This window comes from Coloeus monedula (genome assembly GCF_965178545.1).
Source record: "Coloeus monedula genome assembly, chromosome: 4".
NCBI lineage: Eukaryota > Metazoa > Chordata > Aves > Passeriformes > Corvidae > Coloeus > Coloeus monedula.
Genome location: NC_138784.1, coordinates 76,026,969 through 76,054,140, shown reverse-complemented (window position 1 = coordinate 76,054,140; position 27,172 = coordinate 76,026,969). Strand labels below are relative to the sequence as shown.

The following is a 27,172-nucleotide window of genomic DNA, read 5'->3' as shown; positions in this document are numbered from 1 at the left end:
GGAGATGGAGGGAGAGGGTGGAGGAGGGGAGGGGGCGAGGGGACCGCGGGGTGACACCGGGGGGGACAAGAATCGGGGGGGGAGACACAAGAATTAGGGGTGACATTGGGGTGACGGGAATGGGGGGTGACACTGGGGGGTGACGAGAATCGGGGGGTGACAGGGGCTGGAGGGCACTGGCAGGGGGGGCACAGCGGGACCCCCGCCTGGGGCTGGGGGGGTTGGGGGTCACCCCCCAGGTTGGGGGTTCCCGGCTGCAATTGGGATTGGAGGGAGGAGGGACTGGGCTCAGTGCCCGGGAGGGGCGGGGGGACAGCGGGACCCTCAGGCCTGTGGGGACACTGGGACGCTGTGCCCGGACACTGCGCCCTGTGAGTCCGAGGGGACACCGGGATCCCCCATCCCGTGGGATGGGGACACCTGGAGGGGACAGCAGGACCCTCAGCTGTGTGGGGACATTGGCACCCCCGGCACTGTGACAGGACACCGGGACCCCCAGTCTGGACGCTGGGTGCCACCACCAGGACATGGGGTGTCCCCGGTGCTGGGGACAAGGGACACCCCTCTGTGGGGGCGCAGGGACACAGGGACACGGGGGCACAGGGACACGGGGGCACAGGGACACAGGGACAGAGGGGCACAAGGACAGAGGGACAGAGGGGCACAGGGGCACAGGGACATGGGGACACGGGGACACAGGGACACAGGGACAGGGTCACAGGGACAGGGTCACAGGGACAGGGACAGGGACACAGGGACAGGGACACAGGGACACAGGGACAGGGACACAGGGACACATGGACAGAGGGACACAGGGACAGGGTCACAGGGTGTCCCGTGGGCCAGCAGTGGGGACACGGGGACCCTCGATGGCACCACTGTCCCCAAGGTGCCACCTCCGCCCCTCCCCGCAGTCACCACGGCGCTGTCGGGGTTCAGTGTTGGGATTTGGGGGTTTTTTGGGGATTTTGCTCTTTCTGGTGAATCCGGGTCAGCTTTTCCCCAAAGCACATTCCTGCTTTTCCCTTAATTCCCAAGCTTTCCCACACAGGCGGATCTGGGACTGCCAACACCTCCTCCTGCTGCTCCTGGGGCCTGAACCCCCTGGCCTGGCTGTGCTCCCCCCCCTCCTCCCTGCACTGGGGACAGCCAGGATTGATCCCAAAATTCCTGGGAATGCTGCAATGGGCTGGAGGGATTTATGGATTTTATTGGCACTAATTTAGCCCAAAATTAGAGCAGCTCAGTTCATCATCCTCATCCCATCCCCACCCTCATCCTCATCCTCATCCTCATCCTCATCCTCATCCTCATCCTCATCCCATTCCATCCTCATCCTCATCCTCATCCTCATCCCATCCCATCCCATCCTCATCCTCATTCTCATCCTCATCCTCATCCTCATCCTCATCCTCATCTCATCCTCATCCCATCCCATCCCATCCTCATCCTCATCCCATCCTCATCCCATCCCATCCTCATCCTCATCCCATCCCATCCTCATCCTCATCCCATCCTCATCCCATCCTCATCCTCATCCTCATCCTCATCCTCATCCCATCCTCATCCTCATCCCATCCCATCCCATCCCATCCCATCCCATCCCATCCCATCCCATTCCATCCTCATCCTCATCCTCATCCCATCCCATCCCATCCCATCCCATCCCATCCCATCCCATCCCATCCCATCCCATCCCATCCTCATCCTCATCCCATCCCATCCCATCCCATCCCATCCCATCCCCTCCCCCACGGGTTCTGGACACCCCCCAGCTCCCACTTCCAGGAATTCCATCCTGTCCAGCTCATTAAGGACGATCCCCCCGGCAGCCCCGTAGCACCCCCAGGTCCTTCCCTGGAATGATTCCTTCGGAGCAGGGCAGGAATCGGCCCCTGGGATGCGGGAAAAGGCAAATACTGACAAACTAAACCCAGGGATTTTTAGGGAATGTCGTGGAAGTCCCCATGGCAGCAGGATTTGGAGTTCTCCTGGTGCCCCGCCGGCATCGGCGGCTTCGAGGGAGCGGGATGGGATGGGATGGGATGGGATGGGATGGGATGGGATGGGATGGGATGGGATAGGGTGGGGTGGGATGGGGTGGGATGGGATGGGGGTGGGATGCAGCAGGACACAGAGGATGCTCCAAGCACAGGGCTGGGATCGGCCCTGGGATGAGGATTGGGATTTGTGTTGGGATCGGTGTCGGGATTGGGGTTGGGATCAGCATTGGGATTGGCTGTGGGATTGGGATTGTCCCTGGGATTGGGGTTGGGATCAGTGGTGGGATTGACCCTGGGATCAGAGCTGGGATTGGAGTTGGGATGGGAGCTTGGATCAGCATCGGAACTGGGGTTGGGATCAGCGTTGGGACCAGGCTGGGATCAGGGCTGGGAATGGGGTTGGGATCAGGCTGGGATCAAGGTTGGGATCAGGGCAGGGTTGACTGACTGGGAACTCGCAGCTCCAGTGGACAAAAATCACTGGGAAATGTGGGGGGGCCGGGGCAGTTTCCCGGTGTTCCCGGAGGATCAGCGGCTCCTGCCGGGATAGGGGCGGCTGCGGAGGAGCCGAGGGGCACCCGGGGGTCCCCTGGGCCCTTCCTGGGCTCTGCGGAGCCGCAATCCCGCCGGAGCATCCCGGCACCCTCCTGCTCCCCACGCTCCGGGGCCGGATCGGCAGCGGCGGCTCCGGGCCCGTGAGTCAGCAGCAGCCGGAGCCGCCGGATAAAAATATCCCACGGCTGTGGGGGTGGCAGGGATCCGGCTGCCGGCGGGAACGCGGCTGGGGCCACCGTGGGAACCGCGGGCACCCGCGCCGGGACCCGGGGCCGGAGCCGGGAATTGGCCGGGGCAGCACCCTGGATTCCCGCAGCCTCCCTGGCACAGCATTCCTGCCCCGCACCCCCAATTCCTGCCCCACATCCCAAACTCCACGCGGCCTCCCCACTGCCACGCCACGTTCCCGGGCAGCATCCCATCTTCCCACAGCCTCCCCACCACGACATTCCCGGGAAGCGTCCCTGCTCCCACATGTCCTCCCTCCCTGCCACGGCATTCCTGGGAAGCAGCTCCGCTTCCATCTGGCCTCCCCGCCACGACATTCCCGGGCAGGTGCAGCGCGGAGCCTCCGGAATGTGCCGAGGCAGCGGAGCGAAGCCCTCGGGACGCGGGTCAGCAATTCCCGGCAGCGCAGGATGCTGAGCAGGGAGCGGGACGACTGCAGCGTCCCCGTGTCCCTGCATTCCCGTGTCCCTGTGCCCCAGTGTCCCCACAGCCGGCACCACCGGCCTGCAGCTGCTGCCACATCTGGATCCACAGCCACAGCTGCACCCGTGCCCACCGCATCCGCACCCATGGCAACATCTGGATCCACGCCCACATCTGCATCCAGGGCCACCACTGTCACCACGCCCACATTTGGATCTGCAGCCACATCTGCATCCCTGCCCACATCTGGATCTGCAGCCACATCTGCATCCCTGTCCACATCTGGATCCACGCACACAACCACAGCTGTGCTCACATCTGCATTGACTGTGTCTGACGCCATGGGACAGCTGGATCCGTAAATCCCATCTGGATCCATAAACCCCATCTGGATCCACAAATCCCATTTGGATCCACAAATCCCATCTGGATCCACAAATCCCATCTGGATCCATAAACCCCATCTGGATCCACAAATCCTATCTGGATCCACAAATCCCATCTGGATCTGTAAATCCCATCTAGATCCATAAACCCCATCTGGATCCACAAATCCCATCCCTGTCCACGGCCACATCTGCACCAACATCTGGATGGGAGCACCAATCCCTGAGTTTTGGCTCAGGGGGGCCATGACAGCCGGGGGGGATTTGGATCCGCCTTGGAATAGTGAATCACGGAATAATTACCCAAAATGGGCCCTGAGCTCCGGAGCTGCAATCAGGGAAATCGCAGGAGTTCCAGGGAATTTTAATATCAGGAGACGTTAACGGGAACAGGTTCAAACGTGGGGATCCATCCGGAATCCAACTCCACATCCATCCTGCATCCAACCCCAAATCCACCCCACATCCATCCTGCATCTGCCCAGGCCTCAGTATCCCCTGGGATCTCCTGGAATCACCTGGGATCTGCTGGTGGCACCGTGGATCTCTCAGAAACACCCAGGACCTCTCCATATGCCACAGGATACTCTCGGTATCCCTGGGATCTCTCACTATCCCTGGGATCTCTCCATATCCCACAGGATACTCTCAGCATGCCTGGGATCTCTCGGTATCCCCAGAATCTCTCAGAATCACTTGGGACATCTCCATATCCCACAGGACACTCCTGGTATCCCCAGGGTCTCTCAGTATCCCCAGGATCCCTCAGTATTCCCGGGATCTCTGGGTATCGCCGCACCCTCCATTCCCTCACAGCCGCTGCCCTCAGATCCCCCTGGATCCAGCAGACCCCCCGGATCCCCTGGATGCCGTGGCTCCGGCCGTACCTCCCGCTGCAGCACCAGCTCCTTGGTGAAGAGCGTGGCCTCCTCGCTGAAGGGCTCCCCCTCCTGCGCCAGCCCCGGCGCGTTCCGGGCGCCCCGCGGGCACTCGATCCCTGCAGGAAAACCGGGCACCGTCAGGGCCTGGGAATGGCACCTGGGAACGGTAACCTGGGAATGGGACCTGGGAGTGGGACCTGGGAATGGGGCCTGGAAATGGCACCTGGGAATGGGGACCTGGGAATGGCACCTGGGAATGGGACCCTGGGAATGGGACCTGGGAATGGGGCCTGGGAATGGCACCCGGGAACGGTAACCTGGGAATGGGACCTGGGAATGGGGACCTGGGAATGGGGACCTGGGAATGGCACCTGGGAATGGGGACCTGGGAATGGGACCTGGGAATGGGACCTGGGAATGGCACCCGGGAACGGTAACCTGGGAATGGGACCTGGGAATGGGGACCTGGGAATGGGACCTGGGAATGGCACCCGGGAACGGTAACCTGGGAATTGGACCTGGGAATGGGGACCTGGGAATGGGACCTGGGAATGGGACCTGGGAATGGCACCTGGGAATGGGACCCTGGGAATGGGACCTGGGAATGGGACCTGGGAATGGCACCCGGGAACGGTAACCTGGGAATGGGACCTGGGAATGGGACCTGGGAATGGGGACCTGGGAATGGGGACCTGGGAATGGGGACCTGGGAATGGAACCTGGGAATAGGACTTGGGAATGGGACCCAAGAATGGCACCCCTGGGAATGGCACCCAAGAATGGCAGCTGGGAATGGGACCTGGGAAGGGTCTGGGAGGGAAGGGGACACTGGGAACAAGTGGGATACGGGGAGCTCCGGGAGGATCCAGGGGTGGCGCCGCCGTGGGAGAGGCCAGGCCCAGCAGGGATGGGGACACGGGGACAAACAGGGATGGGGACACGGGGATAAACAGGGATGGGGACACGGGGACAAACTGGGATGGGGACACGGGGACAAACAGGGATGGGGACACGGGGACAAACAGGGATGGGGACACGGGGACACATCCAGGCCCCCCATCCAGGCCGCCCAGTCACAGCCCCTCCCCTGCCTCCTTCTCCTGCTGCCCCGGGATCCCCTGCCCTGCTCGGAGCACGGGGAAGTCCTGCATTATTAATGATCATTTACATAATTTGCATAATGAATGAAGTGCCGGGGATTGCAGCTCTGAGCTGAGCCACAAGTGAGGAGGTGCCACATCCCCAGGGCCACGTCAGTGTCACCGACACCCAGGGACACGAGGACACAGATCCTGCCCAGAGCCGCCCGCTCCTTCCTCATCCTCATCCCCATCCCCATCCCCATCCCTGTCCCTGTCCCTGTTGCTTCCCCATCCCAGTCCCCATTCCCAGGCCGTGCTGCCTCCAAGGGACGCCATTTCCAGGGAATCCGGCAGGAGCTTCCCAGCCCTGTCCCTGCCCTTCACGGCACCAACGTCCTCCATCCCCAAAAATAGGGAAGGGGGATTTCTGGAAAAAGGGGATTTCTGGAAAAAGGGGGATTTCTGGGAAACACAGCAGAATGTGGGATGGGGAGCAGGAAATCCCGGGATCTTTGTTAATGAGCTGGAACCATCAGGCCCCCCAAAAATCTGGGATCACCCCGGGATCCTCCCTCCAGCACCGGGTGGGGTCTGGCATGGCTCTGATCCCAACCCTGGCTCTGACTCCAGCCCAGCGCTGATCCCAAATTTCTCCAGCGCTGCACTGGGAACGGGAATGAGGAGCTGGAGCTGCCCTTCCTCCTCCGCGGAAGGGGCCGGGAGGGCTCACAGACCACAATGGAATTTTTTCCCTCAAAACAGCAAGGGAAGAGCCAAGGAAGCTCCGGAATGCTCAGACTCAGCCAGCTCCCGGCTCCTCCGTGCCGGGATCCTGCTCCGGATCCTCTCCGGCCTCTGACGCTTCCCAAAGCCACCTGAGGGAAGGTTCTGGAAAAGGGAAAGCTCCAAAGGCCGGGCTGGGTGCGCTCATCCCCCCGGGAATGCTGGCGGGAGAGGGGAGGGGGGGCTTGGCACCCGGGAAAGTTCTCCAGCGCTTTAAAAATAGCAGCTAATCCCGAATCCGGGCTGCGCCGCGCTTCCCGGGAAGCCGTGACGGATTAATGAGGGATGCGGCTGCAAGTGCTGCAGCCACCGCGCTCCCCCGGGCTTCCCACAGAATTCCAGCGCAATCCCGCCGAGCCGGGGCCGGCGTGGAGGGGGCGGCTGTGGGGCTGCTCCCATCCCGGAATCGGCCCCCGAGGGACGGGGGCAGCAATTCCACAGCATCGCAGGGTATCCTGCGGCATCCCGGGGAACCCAGCAGCGCCCCAGGGCATCCCTCAGCATCCCACGGACATTCCAGAGCATCCCTGGGTATCCCACAGCAGCCCTGGGATATCCTGCAGCACCCCAAGGCCTCCTGGGGCATTCCGCAGCATCCCAGAGTATCCCACAGCAGCCCTGGAGGATTCTGCACCAGGACTCCAGGAGGAATTCCTCCCCGGCCATCAGTGGGGACAGACAGAACAGATCTTTCCAGGGAAAATCCCTTGGAGCAAGGACCCCCACAGCCTTGATTCCAAGGACTTAAGCAGCTTCGTTCCCTTGCAGGGCCAGAGCCGCAGCCGGCACCGGGACCTGGGATGGCTCCGGGCAGGGATCGGCTGTGCCGGGGCCGAGCGCCAGGGATCGATCTCCCTCAGGATTTATGGATTTTGGGAGCAAGGGAGGTGAGCGGGAGGGAGGGGACACCCGGGAACTGCGGGAGCAGGGCCGGAATTCCGGGATCCGCTCCGGATCCGGGCGGGCGCAGCACTGGGACAGCGCCACGCCGGGAATGCTCACACGGAAAAACTCCGGACTCTCATCCCCACCTCCCAATCCTGCTGCTCCTGGGGAGGATTTTGGGACCCCTTGGAGCCACTTGGGCACTCCAACATCCCCGCAGATGCCCCCTCATCCCTCGGGAATTCTCCCGCTCCCGGCCCCCGCTCCGGGAAGGCGTCAGGCTCCCGAGTTTTGCCGGGAGAGAGGAATTCGGGATTAAACCGGCGCCTGTATTTGCACATATTTATAGTGCTCCGACGGATCTATTTTAGCTGGAAAGCCGGGATGAGCTCCCTCGGGAGCATCCCTGGAGTCACATTTTAAGGGACTTGGCATCTCTTTCTGGTGCTCATTTGCATTTGATATCCATAAAAAAGGCAGGCGTTGATAAAAGGCGGATATTTATCCTATTCCTGGCTTGGCAGAGGAGGGTTGGGAATGGCACCGGGGAGAAATCCAATAGAAAACAGGGAAAATAAAAGCCGGAAGGTCTGGAAGGTCCGGGAAAATAAAAGCCTGGATCATGGCCTGTGGGGTTCTATGGGATGGGATGGCCTTGGGAATCCATCCCTGCTGGAACAGAGCAGGATGGAGCAGGAATCCCAATGGAGCAGGGACCTCCAAAGAGGAGAACCATGGGACAGGGACCCCCATGGAGCAGGGAATCCCATGGAATAGGGACCCTGATCCCATTCCCTGTGGATCCCGTGGGCTCTGGGACTCCAGGGCAGTGCCAGCCCAGCCCATCCCAATCCCTATGGATCCCGCGGGCTCCGTGCTGGGCACTGGGATTCCGGGGTGGTGCCAACCTCCCACACTCAGAAATACTTCAGTGGATCCCAATCCCTCCTCCCGAGCACAGGGAGCTCCATCGCTCCCGGCAATTCCCACATTCCCATGGCCAGGAGGAGGGAGCCACCTTTTCCCAGCATTTCCTGCTGGCTTTGGCAGTGGATAACTCAGATCCCGGGATATTCACGGGCCGGAGCACACGGAGAGGGGAGGGTCTGGGACACAATTCCAGAGGGCAGGAGCCAGCTTGGAGCAGGGCTGGGAATGCTCGCGCTCCAGGGATGGGACGTTCCCATGACTCCCAGAGGGATGGAGGCACTGGGGGGCACTGGGGGGCACTGGTGGGGCCAGCCACGTCCAGGGATGCTCCAGGATCCAGCAGCAGCCGGAGCACCAACAGGAAAAGGCTCTGGGATGTGAGGGGCTGGGGGGGAGGGGGATCCCATGGCACCATTCCTGGTAATCCCAGGGTCCTGGCTGGACTGGGAGCAGCACTGGGAGCAGGGACGGAGCCCCCACTTCCCAAAGGCCCATCCCGGTGCCGGTGTCTCTGGGGGCGGGAGACAGGACACGTTCCCAACTCTGGGATCGACAAAGGGATGGACAAAGACTCCCTGACTCCATCCTCGCTCCCCCCTGGATAAACATTGCCTGTGTGGGAGTCACTTCTGCCTTTCCCGGTGTTTGATCCCGGGACTGGATCCTTGAAACACCGATGGACTTCTTCCTCATCCCCATTCTAATTCTGATCCTCATCTTTATTCCATCTTCATCCCATCCCATCCCCATCCCAGTGTTCCCTCCCTCCTCCCCAGTTTGTGCTTCCCCACCAGTTCCCAAGTTTTTTGGGATGGAATCATCCTTCCTAATCCTAATCCTAATCCCAATCCCAACCCTAATCCCAATCCTAACCCTAATCCCAATCCCAATCCTAATCCTAATCCCAATCCTAATCCCAATCCCAATCCCAATCCCAATCCTAATCCCAATCCTAATCCCAATCCCAATCCCAATCCTAATCCCAATCCCAATCCCAATCCTAATCCTAATCCCAATCCCAATCCCAATCCCAATCCCAATCCCAATCCTAATCCCAATCCCAATCCTAATCCTAATCCCAATCCCAATCCTAATCCCAATCCCAATCCTAATCCTAATCCTAATCCTAATCCTAATCCTAATCCCAGTCCCAATCCCAATCCCAATCCTAATCCTAATCCTAATCCCAATCCTAATCCCAATCCCAATCCCAACCCCTCCCAGCCCAACCTGGGGCAGCTCCAGCGTTAACTGGGACCCTTCATCCCGAGCCCCCCAGTCCGGGGAATGTTCCCGTGCCAGCCCGGGGGACGTTCCAGCGGCGCCGATCCCGGCGTCCCGGCTCACCTGCGAGCAGGAATGTGATCAGGCAGGTTTCCTTGGGCAGGAAGAGCTTCAGGCGGGAGCCACTGAACACGTACTCCACCACGGCCTCGGAGCGGCCGGCGCGCTGCAGGAACGGCAGGAACTGCTTCGCCTTCTGCGTGTCCTGGGGAGAACGGGAGCTCAGGGACCCTCCGCAATCCCGGCGTGCCGGGGCTGGGGGCAGCGGGTGCTCCCTGTCCCCTGTGCCGGCTGGGATGCAGGATCTGGGCACGGAGCTGAGCGTTCCCAGCTCGGGATGGGCCGTGCACCCCAAACACAGCCCAAATCCATCTCCAAATCCCAAATATATCCCAAAACACATCTCAGAACATGCCTCAAAATACATCCAAAAATCCCAAATCCATCCCAAAACAAATCCTAAATACATCCCAAAACACATCCAAAATTCATCCCCAAACCCATCCCAAAATCCCAAATCCATCCCAAAATCCATCCCAAGCACAGCCCTGAGCAGCTGCCTGGGTCCATTCCCCCATCCCTAAGGGAACATCCCGTGACTCCCCTTTCCCAGGATTCCCCCTCCCCATCCCAGCAGCAAAGGGCTCCCTACAAATCCTTGGAATTATTAACGGAAGAAAACTTAATGAGCTCTGCCGGGAGGTGTCGGGATCCCCAAATTCCCTCAGCAGAGCCGGGGAATCCCAGATTCCCACCGGCATTCCTGTGTTGTGTCCGGCCACCTGGCCGTGGAGCAAGTCCAGGGTTTATTTATCCAAGGGAAAAAGGGAAAAGCCCCCCAGCAGCTCCCAGAATGAACGGCGTAGCATGGGGCTTTATCCCCCGCGGAATTCCCGCGCATCCCGCGTGCCGGAGGGGATCCTTACCCCAGAGATGTCGGCGACCCGGTGGATCGGCACCTCCTTCTTGCTGTGCAGCCCCTTCCCATTCTTGATGGCCCTAGAAAAGAGAGGGAGCGCCGGGAATCAGCTCCTGCGGCAGCGGGAAGGGCCTGAGTCAGCCCAGTCACGGAGAGAGGGCTTTCCATGGATAACAGGGAGGCGAGAGGAGCCTGGATGGGGGAATGGTGCACAGGAGGGCACGGAACGGATGGAAAACCAGCAGGATGCTTCCAGTGAAACTGGTCCTGGACCCGGATCTGATGCCAGACCTGGACTTGGTGCCGGATCCAGGCCCGATGCTGGACCCGGATCCTGATCCCTGTCTTGGTGCAGGGATGCAGGGCTGGGATGTTGCCTCAGGATGAGGCCACTGAGCTCCGTGTCCCCACAGGAGCATCCCCTCCTGCCCCAGGGTCTGCCATGGGGGGTTGGGAAAGGCCGGAGCGTGCCCGGATTCCAGCGGAGCCCAACGGTCTGGGATGCGACTCCAGGCTCTCTGAAGAGCTGGGAATGTTCAAGGAATCCCCCAAACTGCTCCGGGCCTCGCTCCACTGGGAGATCTGGGTCCTGCCCCACAACCTCATCCCAAATCTCCCATTCCCGCTGCTCCTGGCACCGTCCCCGTGAGCTGTCGGGGCTCCTCTGCCGGGTGCCAGCACCATCATGGATTTGGGATGTGTCACAGCTCCCAGCATGGATGAGCCACCCCCACCACCGGCCCCGCTCCGGGATCGGGTAGGAAGATCCAGCTCCTCCATCTGGGGACATCCAGGCTGAACCCCAAACCCCGGAGCGCAGCTCCGGCTCCAGGTGCCACATCCCAGCCCTGCATCCCACTCCAGGTGCCACATGCCAGCCCTGTATCCTGGTATCCAGGTGCCACACCCCAGCCCTGTATCCTGCTCCAGGTGCCACATCCCAGCCCTGCATCCCACTCCAGGTGCCACATTCCAGCCCTGTATCCTGGTATCCAGGTGCCACATCCCAGCCCTGTATCCCACTCCAGGTGCCACATCCCAGCCCTGTATCCCGCTCCTCGTGCCACATGCCAGCCCTGTATCCCACTCCAGGTGCCACATCCCAGCCCTGTATCCTGATATCCACGTGCCACATGCCAGCCCTGTATCCTGGTATCCCAGTGTCACATGCCAGCCCTGCATCCCTCTCCCCAGGTGCCACATCCCAGCCCTGCATCCCTCTCCAGGTGCCACATCCCAGCCCTGTATCCCACTCCAGGTGCCACATGCCAGCCCTGCATCCCAGTATCCCGGTGCCCCCTCCGCAGCTCTGAGCTGCTGACTTCCTGCCAGGCTTCCCAAAAGGCACATTCCAGGCGTTGGGAAGGAGCCTCTGAGCAATCTGCCGGCCGCCCACCGCCCGGGCACGGCTGGGCGGGAATGGGAGCAGCTCTCTCCGGATCGATCCGCCTTTTCCCGCAGGAGCCAGGCCTGCCCGGGAAGGCGCCGCAGCCCCCTCCAAGCTGCTGCTCCCGGCGCTCGGCACCGTGCCGGGATCTGCTGCCAAGGAGGAGCTGAGATCCCACCATTCCCGCCGGGCTCAGCCGTGACGGAGCCGCCTCCGAGGGAGCGGGGCCGGGGAGGGAAGGGAAGGGAAGGAAAGGAAAAGGTGTCCATCGCCATTCCAGGAGCCACCGGGAGATGGGATGAGGGACAGGGACATGGGGACAGCTGGGGGACTGCCACAGGTGGGAGTGGTGATCCCTGCGGGAATGGGGGCACTGGGATACGGGATCTCCATGGGATCCTCTCCGTGGGGAGCCAGGCAGTGCACAGCTGGATCTGGTGTGCCAGGATCATGGACAGCTGGAATGTGCACAGCTGGATCCACGTACCTGGGACACAGCTGGGGACAGACAGATGCCCAGGGGACGTGGCCGGGATGGGACAGAGGGACATGGGGAGCTCTGTGCGGGATGGGGACATGGAGCTGGGAATCACCTCGAGCCACAGGGATGGGGTAGGGGGACAGGGACAGGACAGGTGGACAGGGACGGACGGATGGACAGGAACAGGACAGGGGGACAGGGATGGACGGATGGACAGGGACAGGACAGGGGGACAGGGACAGGACGGGGGGACAGGGACAGGACGGGGGGAGCCAGCACAGCCCCACCCGTCCCTGAGGCCCCCCAGAGCCCCCAGCCCCAGCGCTCACCGGGCCTCGGCCGCCAGCAGCTCATCGTAGTGCGCCGAGCGCTGGTCATCGTCCTGCCGGTAGCGCAGCACCGTGGCCAGGCCTTTGCTGACCAGCGCCTCCGCGATGTTGCTGCAGGAACAGGGCGGGATCGGTGTGGGAACTGGGGCAGGGACACCCCCACCCCACCCCATCCCACCCCATCCCACCCCACCCCATCCCACCTCACCCCACCCCATCCCACCCCACCCCATCCCACCCCATCCCACCCCATCCCACCCCATCCCACCTCACCCCACCCCACCCCATCCCACCTCACCCCACCCCACCCCACCCCAAGGGAAGGCTCGGAGTGACACATCCCAGGTCTCTGGGCACAATGGGGGACCCGAAGCCTCCCAGCAGCGCCCCAAAAACCCCACCCCAAAAATTCCCCCAAACTCCCCCCACCCCAAACCCAGCAGGCTCGGCATCCCCAGGCCACGGGAAGGCCCTCTGGGATTTCCCAATTCCATCATTTTTATCCAGGAGCTCGGGGGGCACCATCCCCAGACCACAGGAATGTCCTTGATTCCATCATCCCACTTTTTTCCGGGAAAGCAGCTGGGCACCCGTTTGGGGGGGCTTGGACAGGGAGACCTCCCCCCCCCCCCCAATCCCCATTCCCTCGGGAAGGGGCTTGGAGCAGCATCTCCCAGTGAACGGGGATTTCTGGGATCAGCAGGGGGGGCCGGTGCAAGGCAGGGATGAATCCCTCACATTCCACTGCTTTAAACAGATCCACAAATTCTCCTTCGCCAGCGCATCCCTAATTCTCCTCCAGTAACCGCTAATTCCCTCTGTATCCCCAAAACAAGCGGATCTATCCAGAGGATGGAGGGACTGATCCCTTCCCGAATCCTGGGCGTGCCCCTTCCTGAGGAGGGGGAAGGGCAAATCCATCACCGGGAGCTGAAATTAGGTCTCGGAGCAGGGGGAGGAATCCAAAAATTGGGGATTGGCGAGAGAGGGAATCGCTGCAGCTGGAGCAGCTGTGGCAGCGCTGGGAATGCTGAGCACCAGGAATGGGAACCCCAGAATGGGAACCCCAGAATGGGCACCTGGGAACGGGAACCCCAGAATGAGCACCTCTGGGAATGGGAACGCCAGGAATGGGCACCTCTGGCTGCTTGGGAAGCAGCGGGAGCTGGGGGAGGCCAGGGAAGGGCCAGGCTGGCTCCTGCTGGTCCCTGACATTCCCCATCCCAAACCCATCCCACTCCCCATCCCAGACATTCCACTCCCCATCCCACTGAAATCCTGGAATGGGGTGTGGAAAAGCGTCCCCCTTGTCCCCTCCCTGGGCCATCAGAGAGCCCGGATGCTCTGGAGCATTCCCAGCATTCCCAGACATGAAATCCTGCTGCTTCCCAGTGCCAGAACTGGAAATTCTGGGAAAAGCCCAAATTCTATAGGGGTTCAGAGGTTTTAAGACTCAGAACTCCCACTGGGACTGATCCTGGCACACAGGGAAGAGCTGTGGGAGCACTGCAGGAAGGAGGGCAGGGAACAGGGAGACAGGGAAACGGCTCGGAGAAGGAATTCCAGCCCATGGATTCCAGATCCTGCTCCAGCCCCACTCCCTGCTCCTCATCCCAGCCGGGGAGTGGGAGGCACCCCCCATTCCCACCTCCAAAGCAAGCTCTGGAATGGAGCCGGAGCTGCGGCCTGGAGGGAAGGATCCCCCAGTAAATCCCAGATTAAAGACTGGGAATAGGGTGGGGAAAATCTCCTCAGGCTGGAAAATTCCAATTCGGGGACTTCAAGCCAAAAATGTCCATTTTTAAGCTCCTCCCGCAGCTCCTTTCCCCAAGGAAGTTTTGGAGGGGTTTCATCCCACCAGAACCAGTGCCCAGCACAGACTGGGATCGGGATTGGGATCAGGATCAGGGGTGCCAAACTCATCCCAGCTCCCAAACTCCAAATCATCCCGAACTGCAGCATCCGGCCCCGCTGCCCCCAGCGAAGGGACCCCCAGCTCCCACCGGGAATTGCGCCTGGAATTAGAGCTCAGGGAGCTCCTGAAATGTGGGGTTTGGGATTTCTAGGAGCTTTTTTTTCCGAGGATAATGCAGGATGCTGTGGGATGCTACGGAATGCAGCAGCATTCCTGGGGCAGGGATCAGGCCCGAAACACGGAGGAAATGGAAGGGAGAGATGGGATAGAGGAATCCCGGGTCCAGGCCATGACAGGAGCAGGGATAGACAGGGATGCATGCAGGGATCCAGAGGGGATGCATGCAGGGATCCAGAGGGGATGCATGCAGGGATCCAGGCAGGGAAACAGGCAGGATGCGGGCAGGGATAGGGGCTGGGAGATGAGCAGGGATCCGGGCAGGGATCCAGGCTGGGATATGAGCAGGGATCAGGCGGGAGAAGCCGGGTTTGTGCTCCAGCCCCCCCAGTGCCCGGAGCTGGGATCGGGGCTGCAGCTCCTGCCCTGGCTCCCGCCCCGGTGCCACCGTGCCTGGAATTCCAAGCAGGCTCAGCCCAGCCCAGATGCCGGGCGGACACTCCAGGAGGACAAGCCAGGCTTTATTCCCTGCTCCATCCCAGGCTGGCAAAGGCCCCGGGACACAGACCCCGCTCTGTTCCACCCCCGGCATCCCGGGATGCAGTGCCGGGAATGGCACCGGCACCGCTGGGAACATCCCGGGAACACGGGGCAGCTCTCCCAGGCCTGGGATTAGGAGCAGGAAAACCCTGCTCTCCCAGATTTTCAGGAAAGGGAAGGGAAGGGAAGTGCAGCTCTCCCAGCCCCTGGCTCAGGGAAGGGAAAGGCAGCGCTGCAGCGCTTTGGGCGCTTTCCAAAATAGCTGCTACCGGGAAAAAATCTGGGAAAGCAACCAAGGGCCTATGACAAATCCTCCCTACGCAGCTCCGGAGCCGCTGCCAGCCCGAGGCTCGGCCTATCCACAGGGATGAGCCAGGGGCTCGGCCTATCCAGGGATGAGCGCGGGGCTCGGCCTATCCAGGGAAGTGCCCAGGGCTCGGCCTATCCAGGGATGTGCCTGAGGCTCGGCCTATCCACAGGGATGAGCCAGGGGCTCGGCCTATCCAGGGATGAGCCAGGGGCTCGGCCTATCCACAGGGATGAGCCAGGGGCTCGGCCTATCCACAGGGATGAGCCAGGGGCTCGGCCTATCCAGGGATGAGCCAGGGGCTCGGCCTATCCAGGGAAGTGCCCAGGGGCTCGGCCTATCCAGGGATGTGCCTGAGGCTCAGCCTATCCACAGGGATGAGCCAGGGGCTCGGCCTATCCAGGGATGAGCCAGGGGCTCGGCCTATCCAGGGAAGTGCCCGGGGCTCGGCCTATCCAGGGATGAGCCAGGGGCTCGGCCTATCCACAGGGATGAGCCAGGGGCTCAGCCTATCCACAGGGATGAGCCAGGGGCTCGGCCTATCCAGGGATGAGCCAGGGGCTCGGCCTATCCACAGGGATGAGCCAGGGGCTTGGCCTATCCAGGGAAGTGCCCAGGGCTCGGCCTATCCACAGGGATGAGCCCGAGGCAGCGGCACCCGTGCCCCAAGGGGGACAAGCCCCAGTTCTGGCTGCCCTGGAACTCTCCCCATTCCCAAACCTTCTCATGGAGAAGGGAGTCAGGGAGGGGGTCCCTCGGGAAGGACAGACATCCCGGGATACACAGTGGGGGTGACTCCTCCAAAGCCGCCCCCGAGGCAGTCGGACTGGGGGAGCCTCATCCCAATATCCCCCAAAACTGCTGGAGCGGGGAGGAGGCAGGTGCGGGGGGTCCCAGGCAGTGGCATCCCAACGCATCCCACAGAATCCCAGTGCTGGGATGCCGGGAATGGAGGCTGATCCCAGGCCAAGGCCCCTGCCAGGTGGGAATGCCAGGTGGGAATTCGAGGCAGGAACCCCCAATCCCTCGGGATGACTCACATTCCGCCGATGGACACGGTGGCACAGGTGCGCTCCGAGAAGGCCGGGACGGTTTCGGTGGCACTGCTGGCAGGGCGAATGTAATCCACGGAAACGTTCACCTGGAACAGGGACAGGCTCAGAGCCAGCACCGCCCGGCCCCCAGCGCCAAATCCCCGGGATCGGCCAGCCAGGCCCTCATCCTCATCCTCTCCATGCCCAAATCCCCTGGAATCAGCCATCCAGCCCCTCATCCCATCCTCCCTGTGCCCACATTCCCACTGCCATCTCCAGCCCCTCCACTTCCCCATGCCCAGGGAACAGAGCCGATTCCCAGCAATTCCGGCACCACCGGAGTTTCCTGGCACGTTAAACCAGGAGCCTCCCAGGCAGGACAAGATCCAGCCGGGATCGCGGCACCTGCCGGGTGTTCCCAGAGCTCCGTGGGGATCCCGAGGTGCTGCCGGCCTCGGCGCCTCCCGGGTTATGGATACAGCATTCCCGCAGGGCAGGTGGACGGGAGCAGCACTTCCCGCTCCGCCAGGGCCGTCACCCGGAATCAGCGTCCCTGGGCGGGATGGGAAGGGCTGTGGCAGGGCAGGGAGCAGCCCGGGCTGTCCTGGAATCCCGCGGGGTCCCCGCGGCACCGACAGTGCCGGGAGAGACTGGGACAAAGCTGCCACTGCTCCAGGATCCCAGACAGGGACAGGGAACAGCAGGGACTGGGAACACCTCGGGAGCAGATCCTGCAGGATGCGTCACCTCCCACTGCACCAGGGCTGGGACGAGCTGCGATGTGCAGGGATCAGGGAATTCTGGAATGGTTGGGTGGGAAGGGACCTCCGAGCCCCTCCAGTGCCAGCCCTGCCATGGCAGGGACACCTCCCACTGTGCCAGGCTGCTCCAGCCCCAATGTCCAGCCTGGCCTTGGCCACTGCCAGGGATCCAGGGGCAGCCCCAGCTGCTCTGGGCACCCTGGGCCAGGGCCTGCCCACCCTCCCAGCCAGCAATTCCCAATTCCCAATCTCCCATCCAGCCCTGCCCTCTGGCACTGGGAAGCCATTCCCTGCCTCCTGGCCCTCCATGCCTTGGCCCCAGCCCCTCTGCAGCTCTCCTGGAGCCCCTTTAGGCCCTGCAAGGGGCTCTCAGCTCTCCCTGGAGCCTTCTCTCCTCCAGGCATCGCCCCCAGCAGTTCCCAGCACCACATCCCGCATCCACAGGCGCCGTTTCTGTGCCAATCCCACCCAATCCCATCCCTCTGTTCTCCAGGGAAGCTCCATCCTTGATGCTCTCCCGGTATCCGCTGGAATGGCCTGAGGCTCTGGGGGACAGGGGGTGACACGGGGGTGACGTGGGGATCTTTGGGGACATCCCGGTGCCGCCCAGGGCTGCACTTGGCCTCTCTGGACTTTTCCCATTCCCGTTCCTGTTGCTGTTCCCGTTCCGCACGGCCGGAGCCATGCTGAGCCAAAGGCAGCCAGACAGGCGAGGCAGGAGCAGCCCTGAGCCCCTGCAAGCCCTCGGCTCATCCCAAAAATCACTCATTAAACCAACATCAAAATGCAGAAAAGGCCGGAGCGTCTGGCAGGGCGCCGGAGCCGAGGCTTTTCCGCACAGAGAGGGGGCTCCGGCAGGAAAGAGCCAATTAAGGGGAACGGTTACAGCGATTCCTCGCAGCAAAGCTCCCGTCGGAACCACTGGAGGGGAAAAAGAGACGCCGATTACTCCGAGAGGCAGGTTGGGAATTCAGCTGCTCCGGGGCTTTGGAGATGTCTGGCTCGGGAGCGGCTGGCGTGGGAAACACCTGGCTCGGGATGCAGCACCGGGAGTGGGGGAGCGGCGGCAGCAGCGGAACAGCCGGGGGGGACGGGGATCCCAGGGGATCCTGGGGGATCGGGATTGTCATCAGGAGGGGAGGAGTCAGGGGGGATTGGGATGGGATGGGATGGGATGGGATGGGATGGGATGGGATGGGATGGGATGGGATGGGATGGGGTCACCCCTCAGCAGGAAAGCCCCGGGTTGTTTCCTGCTGTATCCCATTGCATTGGATCTACCCAGGGTCAGGAAGGCTCCACAGAGGGATCCGGACAGGGTGGATCCATGGGATCCATGGGACAAGAACAATGGGATGAGGTTCCACAAGGCCAAGTGGAGCCCTGGCACAGGGTGCCCAGAGCAGCTGGGGCTGCCCCTGGATCGCTGGCAGTGGCCAAGGCCAGGCTGGACATTGGGGCTGGAGCAGCGTGGGACAGTGGGAGGTGTCCCTGCCATGGCAGGGGTGGAACCATTCCGTGATTCCATGAATCCCACCCTTGGATCACACCAACCCCATGGAACGCTCCAGACGCAGGGAAGCGGCTGGAAAGCCGGGAAAGGCCCTGGGGGGGGCGCTCAGCTGGAAGGAGCTGGAGCTGCAGGGACAGGGCCCGGGATCATCCGAGGGCAGGGCCAGGTCCGTGTGACACCAGATGTGGCACCGGCACCGGCACCCCACAGCTCTGTCACAGGGGGACGGACAGCAAAGCATCCCCAGGATCCAAGGGCGACGTGCCCACGGAGGGGCTGGGAAGGGCTGGCTCGGGTTGGGGGTGCAGGGACCCCCCCCGGGACCCCCGTGGGCCCCGCTCCCCCCGGAGCAGCCGGAGCCGCGCCTGGGCGGCTTTCCAAGGTCAGCTGCAGTCAGGGTGGATTAAATCACTCCGGCAGCTCCGCTCCCGGGAGCGCATCCAGCCCCGGGAACAGCGGCCACCGCCGCCAATGTCACCCCACGGGGACCCCGACTCCCCGGGAGCACCCGCGTGGAGCTGGGGCTGCCAGGACATGGGGTGACCGGGATGGGGCCTGGCCCCGGCCCCAGCTCAGTGTCCCCAGGGTGGGATCCCCAGGGCGTGGCCCCTGCCACCCTGTCCCCAGCTGGTCCCAAGGTGGTGGGGACACCCCCAGTGCCCCCCGTGGTCCTGTCCCAGTTGCGGCCCCAGTGTGGGCTGGGGGGACACACTGGGGCATTCCAGGCACATCCCCGCTCCAGCCTCAGGACTCCACGGCACTGGGGATGTGTCCCCATCCACGGGGGGACAGCGGGGACGGGGACCCCCTCCCGGGCCCTGCCTGGAGCGGGGAAGGGGCTCATCCCGCCGGGAAGGGCCGGGAGCAGCCCCAGCTTTGGGATGGGGAGGGCGGGGTGGGCCCGGGGCCGTGCCGGTGCCATTCCCTGCTATTCCCTCATCCCACGGGGGGCTCCGAGGGGCCGCGGGGACACGGGGGGGCCGGGGGGGGACAGATGGGGGGTGGGCGGCAGCCCAGACCTGCCGGGCTAAAAATACCCGGCCCGCCCGCGGATCTCCCGGCCCGGCGGCGTCACCCGCTCCCGGGAATATTTTTACTTCCCTGGCAGCTCGTGCCGGGTGGAGGGGCCGGGGGGGCTGGGAAGGGGCTGGCGGGGGGCTCGGTGCCCCCCGTGTCCCTCCCGTCCCGGAGGAAGCTCCAAGAGACCTGGCGGGGGCCAGGGGTTGGGAGCAGGGATGTGCGGGATGATCGCGGCGGGATGGGGGATGGATGCAGGAGGCACCGCGGGGGCAGATCCAGGGACGCGTTTTTCCCTCTGGAGCAGCAGTTTCCCTCCCGAGGGCCGGCTCATCCCGGTCCCCCCACGCATCCTGCGGCGGGCAGCGGGATTTCCTGGGAATGGCGAGCAGGAGCCGGCTCCGTCTCCCTAACCCCCTCCACCTCTCCATCCTCCCATCCTCCCTCCTGGAAAAGGCCGGGATGTGGAACGAGGATGCTCCACAACAGCCCCCGGGAGCCTCCAGCGCCTCCGGCATCGCCGGGAGCGGATCCAGCGGCATCCGACCTCCCTCCCGCTCCAGCGGCTGCCGGAGGGGCCACGGAGACCCCCGGGGCAGGGTTGACCTTGGAGCGGGATAATCATGGAAGTGCAGGGCTGGGAAGCGTCGGGAGCAGGGCGAGAGACGCAGGGGAAGGAAAGATCCCGGAATGTGGAATCATCGCACCGGGAATAATCTCGCTTCCCTCTGCGCCCCCTCCGCCGGGAGCCAGCCCAGCCCACTGCAGCTCCGCCGCAGCCGCGCACGCCGCGGATTCCAAGCGCAATCCGGGCGGGAAAACGGCGCTCCCGAGCAGCGCTCCCGGCTCGGCTCCGAGCGGCCAAATCCTCCCCGGCAGCCAAATCCTGCCCAGCTCCACACGTGGAAGCGGCGGGTGACGCAGCCGCTCCCGTGACGCTCCCGAGCTGGCAAAGCCGCCCCGGCTCCCGCACATTCCCGGGCTCCGGCGCATTCCCGGGCACAGGATCCCGAGGGATGAGTCCCCACTGTCCTCAGCCCCGGCTGCACCAGCAACTGGGATCTTCCCAAAATCCCCCCTCCGGACATCGCTGCTGTGCCGAGCTCTCCCTGAGCTTCCAAGTTGCCCGACATCCCAAAAATCCCTCCATCTGCCCAAGCCTTCCCTCTTCCCGGGACTGGGATGGCATTCCCAGGGAGAAGGCTTTCCCTTGTCAAACCCATCCCTGTTTTACCCCAGCTCCGATCTCCAGCAGTGCCGGCACCTGGAGCGCTGCTGTTGGTAACCCCAAAAGGAGAATCCCTGGAATTGTCTCTGGAAGCATCCAGGTGCCTCTGAGGGGACCAGACAGGGGAATGTCCTGGAAAACCATCGGGAAAGTGGTGCTGGCACCAGGCTCAGGGCTCTGGAGATGGGCAGCATTCCCAGCTGGAATCGGCCTTTCCAAGAGGGATGAGGCACAGGGATGGGCACAGGGAGGGGGTCCCGGTGGTTCCTGGGACACCCCCGGGAGCCCCTCCTTTCTCTCCCCCAGAGCAGCTGGCGAGGACGGGGCAGCATCACTTCCATGCACAGGGAATATTCATCCTGGAGCTCTGCCTTGCCGGCTCCCTCCATCCGAGCGATTAATCCCAGAGTTAATTAGGGAAGAGCCACGATCCATCTCCCACGCCCGGTGCAATTATCCGGAGCCGCTCCACGGTGGAGCAGATCGATGGGCGGAGGAGCTGGCCCTTCCCGACACGCTCCACGGATTTATTCCACAAATCCATAGTGGCCTGGGCAGCCGGGTGCCGGCAGCGGGGCCGCGGCCTCTGGTTCATCCCGTGCCACCGGGCAAATTCCAGCGGCTGGGAAGGACGTGGCGGCGCAGGGAGAGGCTCCAGCACCACAGCAAAAAACCCCAAATCCAGTCTTTATGTGCTGTGGAAATCCCAGCCTGGAAAATTCCTGCTGCTTGGATGAGAGGGCAAGAGGGAAATTACATTCCCTCTCTTCCCAGGGAGCTGGGAATTCAGGGATGGATTCCCACATCCCAGCCCCTCTCCCAGCAGGAACTGAAGGAGACGGAGCCATGGCAGCCACGACAGGGATGTTCCTTCTTCATCCCCCCTCAGTGCTTCCTCCAGAGGGAATTCTTTTGGGAAGCAACAGCAGGGCTGACCCAGCACTCCAGCAGGACGGGACAGGGAGGAATCCGACAAAGGAATTCTGGGATGAAACCCAGGGTGGATTCCAGGCTCTCCCAGTCATGAGCTGGGGCTGGTGCTGGAGCAGCCGGAGCTGGAAATGCCTCGGGAATGGCAGGATGGATGGAATGGGCAGCAGCAGCTCCAGGAGAGCTCGGGGAGGTGCAAATCCCCATCCCTCGAGGCTCCTGCCCACGGCACTGGAGCAGGAGAGCAATGCCCCCAGTCAGACCAGGAACTGCCAGGGAATCCCAGCCCCCTGGAGCTGGGAATGGCCTCGAGGAGCCGGGCGGGGTGGGGGGATCTCCCAGGATCCCATCGTGCCGGGATGGTGGATCTGAGGGGTCTGCCCCAAGCACGCTCCCTGCCCTGGGATGGGACATTCCAGGGACCAGTGCCACACCCTGGGGGCGGGTGCTGCTCCCACTGGGATGGGCTGGGATGGGCTGGGATGTGCCCAGGAGGAGCCTCCCCAAGGCACAGGGACAGGATCCATACGAGCGGCCCCGGAGTGCTGGGAATGGACAGAGCTCCCCAGGCAGGGCGGGACCCAGGGCAGGCTGAGCTCCCCGAATGCCAAAACACCCCGGAATCCCAGGGACCCCCAAGGTCACCCTCCAAAGGCAGCCGGTGCCAGAGCCAGTTCCAGTCCCTGATCCAACACAGGGCACGGCGGCAGATGGCGGAAAACCGGCACCGGTAACCCCGGAATGGCTCCAACTGGGACCACACTGAGGTGCCGGAATCCCATTCCAGACCCGGTGCTGCCATCACAAACCCCAACACCCCCACACTCTTTTCTGACTCCGAGAAGCGCCAGATGTCCCATTAAAAAAATCTCCCAAGCTGCTCTTTTCCCCTTTCCCTATTTTTCCGGAATGCCCAGGCAGGCTCCGAGCTGGAAAGATCCAATTAGGCACCGAAACAGCCCCGACGAGCAGCGACGGCCGCGCCGCAAAGGGAATTGATTTTATTTGACCGTTTTATGAGCATTGGAAAATTGCATCCGGAGCGTGCGCTCCGCTGGCTAACATATTCCTCATTCCCGGAATTGCTCTGAACTAGCGCCGGAAAATATGCCGGGAGAACAAAGGGACAATGAGGCAGAATTCCTGGGAAATGGGGAGCGCAACCCCTCGAGGGGTGCTCCAGGGTTGGGTGCATCCTGGAATTTCCGTTGGAGAGGCTCCAGTTGTCTGTAAGGAGCTGCACAGTGGCACCGGCATCGGACTCATCCCTTCCTTCATTCCCTCATCCTCAGCCTCATCCCTTCCTTCATTGCCTCATCCTCAGCCTCATCCCTTCCTTCATTCCCTCATCCTCAGCCTCGTCCCAACTTTGCCCACTCCCTCCATACCTTCTTCCCGATGAGCTTCTTGCGCAGGAATTCCCGGGCCTCGAACATGTAGGGAATGTCGTAGAGGGGCCTCAGCTTCCTGTTCTTGTCCTGCCGGGAGAGGGGATGCGGGTCAGGGGATTCCCAAATCCCACCTGGATCAGCATCGCCCCCGCCCTCTCCCAGGCCCCCCACCCCATTCCGCATCCCATTCAGGCTTCCCAAGGTCCGTGAACCCCACAGGGACCCCGGGATAATCCCACCATCCCCTGGGAGGAGGTGCCGGCAGCCTTGTGGTGCCAGGGTGGGCATCTCCGAGCAGCAGCTCCAGAAGGGAACGGGGTGATGGGAATTCGGGGTGGGGGTGACCAGGGTGACCTCCAGGGTGTCCGGCCCCTGTCCAAGGGCATCTCCTGGAGCTGAATCCCTGCAGAGACTGTGCAAAAAAGGGGAGATTCCCAATGGAAACGGGGATTCGACCCAACGGGATTCAACGGAACCCAACGCAACCCAGTGTAACTCAACGTGACCCAAAGTGACCCAATGTAATTCAATGTGACCCAAAGTGACCCAATGTAACTCAACGTGACCCAAAGTGACCCAAAGTGACCCAACACAACCCAGTGTAACTCAATGTGACCCAACGTGATCCAAAGTGACCCAATGTAACTCAATGTGACCCAAAGTGACCCAGCGTGACCCAACCCAGCCCCTGGCAGTCGCTCTGCGCACTGGCACAGTGCCGTGGGCAAGACACCCTCACACCTCCCCGAGCTGGGGAGGAAATCATGGAAAAGAGGGAGATGAGGCCAAAGCAGCCAGGAACAGAGGAGCGGAGTCAGACGGAGAGGGAGCGGGCGGACACCGGCGCCGGCACGCGGCTCATCCCTAACGAACGAGGCTTAGACAGAGTTTATTGTCCTTGACACCGCTCGTTCCCTCCTCCTCCGCCCGCATCGCCGCGGCCCTGCCGGCACTGGAGATGGGAACGGGAGGGAGCTGGTGAGGGGATTCCCAGGAACCCAGAGCCAGTGCCAGTGCTGGGAACGGGATGGATCTGGCAACAGGATCACTGGGAACCCAGAGCCAGGGCTGGGAACGGGATGGATCATCAGTGCTGGTGATGGGAATGGAATGGATTCTGTGAGGGGATCCCTGGGAACCCAGAGCTGGCACCAACCCTATCCCAGAGGCAGCTCCTGCTGCAGGCAGAGGCTGAAAACCCCTTCACAGGCAGGTCCTGAGCCTGGCAGGATTTCCCCTGGAAACAGCAGCTTTCACACTCGCTGGGGACCACTCACGGAAAAGGTTCCTGACACCCAGCGAGGTGGGACCGAGGAGCCGGCACGGAGCTGTGCCGGGCAGCCAGGATGTGGTGCCAACCTGCCAGCTACAGGATTTCCAGCAGGGAAAGAGCCTTGTCCTGGCCCAGCCAGGCACACGAGGATGGCCCAGCTGGTGGAACGGCTTGGAATGTGCTGCTGCCATCGGGAAGGCCGGCACCACTGCCCCGCTCCCGGTGAGGCGCTCGGGGATGGAGGCGATTCCAGTATTTAACCAGTCCCAGAAACATTCCTGTTCCCGTGCCATGGCTGGAGTGGAGCCCCAGGATAAATCCGGGGGGCTCCTATGGCAGCGTCTCCCCCCAGACCCCCAGCATTCCCTGGCGTTGGAGCACACCCGGAGCGGCCCCCGCTCCAGGGAAGCCGGGATATTGGGATGATGAATTCCTCATTTCCCAGTGCCATGGAACCACAGGGAGACGGAGGATTCAGCCAAGGGGGGGCCACGGGCCGGGCTCAGCTCCCACTTGGGCATCTCCTGCCCCCAAAGCAGATCCCAAAGCAGATCCCAGGCACTGCTGCAGCCCCTGGAGACGTGGGAGCTCGGAACGAGCACGGAGCAGCTGCCGCGGCACCACCGGCCTCTCCCTCTGCCCCCTCCCAGGGGAGCACAGCTCCCCCTTCCCAAACTTCCAGCCCCTGCCCATAGGCTCCTGGGCCATTCCCAGCCCTGAATCCTCAGGGTGACTCCCAGACCCTTCCATCGGTGGGATCTGACGGATCCAGGCCCTGAGCCTCTCCTGCCCTCGCCAAGGTCACGGTGGAGCTCCGACACTGAGCGCGGCTCCGCACAGTAAAGCCCTGTGCAAACACTAATTAATCCTCACTAACGAACTCCAAATTTATGGCTTAGTTAAGTGTCTGTCTGGCACAGGCTGTTAAATCCCTAATCCCATCCCGCCGGAGCGCGGGAAGCGGGACGGCAAAGCCCTGGGTGGCCCCGGCATCGCCCGTCAGTGCCAAGGGCTCAGGGGCTGGAGGAGAATTCCTGAAGGAGCTGTGGAGGCGGGACCCGAGTCCTCCCCAAAGCTCCATCAGGCCCGCAGCCACTGGGACCACCCCAGAAAGGAATCACTCCAGAAAGGGGCCACCCCAAAAAGGGGACGACCAGCACAGGCACCCCAGCACCAGCGCCATTGCTACACCATGCTGGGATCCGCGGTGCCATCGTGCCAGTCCTGGATGCGCCGTGGAGGTGGGACCCGAGTCTTCCCCAAAGCTCCATCGGAGCAGCTCATGGGTCTGCAGCCATGTGGGACCACCCCAGGAAGGGGTCACCCCAGGACGGGGTCACCCCAGGACGGGGTCACCCACACAGGCCCCGCAGGGCTGTACCAGGACCCACGGCTGCCCCATTCCCCGGACATGCCAGCGCTGATGGAGCCCTCACATCCCGCTGCTGCTGCTGCTGCAAAATGCCCATTCCCTTCGGGAATTCTCAGCACACGGCTTGGCTGCACCAGGCGCTGGATAATGGGAACGTTTAAGTGCCCAGCTCAAACCGCCCCGGCCACCGCCCTGTCAGCCCCCATTAAATCCCGCTTTGTTGTCCCACAGCGATGACATTCCCGGCACAGGGACGGCGGCAGCTGATGGCTCTGGGAAGCCGTTCAAGAACTCGGGCGCTCAGCTGAGGTTTTGCAAATAAACACGAAAAATCAATGGAATGGCGGGAAGGTAACGGAATTCCACAGCCGGCAAACTCCGGCAGTGCCGACACGGAGAAGGATTTTGTTTGGCTTAACCCATTTCCTGAGGCAGGAGCTGGATCCCAGCAATGATTCACCTCGGAAGCTGCGGCTGCCCCATCCCCGGAATGTTCCCAGGGCTTGGAACAGCCTGGGATAGCAGGACTGTCCCTGCCCATGGTGGGACAGGATGGGCTCCAAGGTCCCTTCCAACCCAACCCAACTCATCCCAATCCATTGTGGGATCCCTGGATTCCATGAGATGCCAGTCCCGGCCCTCCTCGGCTGCTGGAGAGAGTCATCAGCCACTGAGAAGTTAATTAAGCGCAGGGATCCGAGGCTCACTTAATTAAAGGTGAGCAGCGAGGACGTCGCTCCATTAGCGCCGAAGCCGGAGCTGCATCTTCAGGGAGCTGCCGGAGGAGGGGAGCACCCGCTCCCTTCCCTCCCGGAACGCGGAGATTCCGATCCCAAATTTGATGGGAATGTGCTGCTTTATCCCAGGCTGGGGGAGCCGGGGCGAGGAAGCGGTGTTTTGGTTCCAGTGAGGGATTTGGTTCCAGAGGGGGACAAGAGCCCCCCCTGAATTCCCTGATCCTGGAACAGCCCCCCCAAGGCCCGGAACACCCGACAGGGCGAGAGAATTCCGGCTCTCCTGCTCAATTAACAGCGCTACACCGGGCGAGGCCTAATTAAGGTCTATTTCCAGGGAAGCAGCAGCCCGTATCCACTGCCAGGATTCCAGGGGGGATTGGACATTCCCGGCTGCCGGGGGTCCCGCTCCCAGCCCCAGCCCCATCCCGAGGGCACAGGGTGGGGGTGATGACGGATGCAGGCACAGCTGGAGCAGCTGGAA

At 62.5% G+C, this 27,172-nt stretch overlaps 1 protein-coding gene across 1 annotated transcript in view; it reads right to left on the bottom strand.

Annotated features, from left to right (window-relative positions):
- SND1 (staphylococcal nuclease and tudor domain containing 1) overlaps positions 1–27,172 on the bottom strand; it is a 72,697-nt gene that overhangs the window by 11,560 nt on the left and 33,965 nt on the right. The window contains exons 11-16 of the mRNA XM_082280091.1: positions 23,307–23,396; positions 16,476–16,576; positions 12,557–12,667; positions 10,367–10,439; positions 9,504–9,645; positions 4,483–4,592 (exon numbers count right to left, since the gene is read on the bottom strand). Of these exons, the coding sequence (XP_082136217.1) occupies positions 4,483–4,592; positions 9,504–9,645; positions 10,367–10,439; positions 12,557–12,667; positions 16,476–16,576; positions 23,307–23,396 (627 nt within the window). The remainder of the gene's footprint in view (positions 1–4,482; positions 4,593–9,503; positions 9,646–10,366; positions 10,440–12,556; positions 12,668–16,475; positions 16,577–23,306; positions 23,397–27,172) is intronic.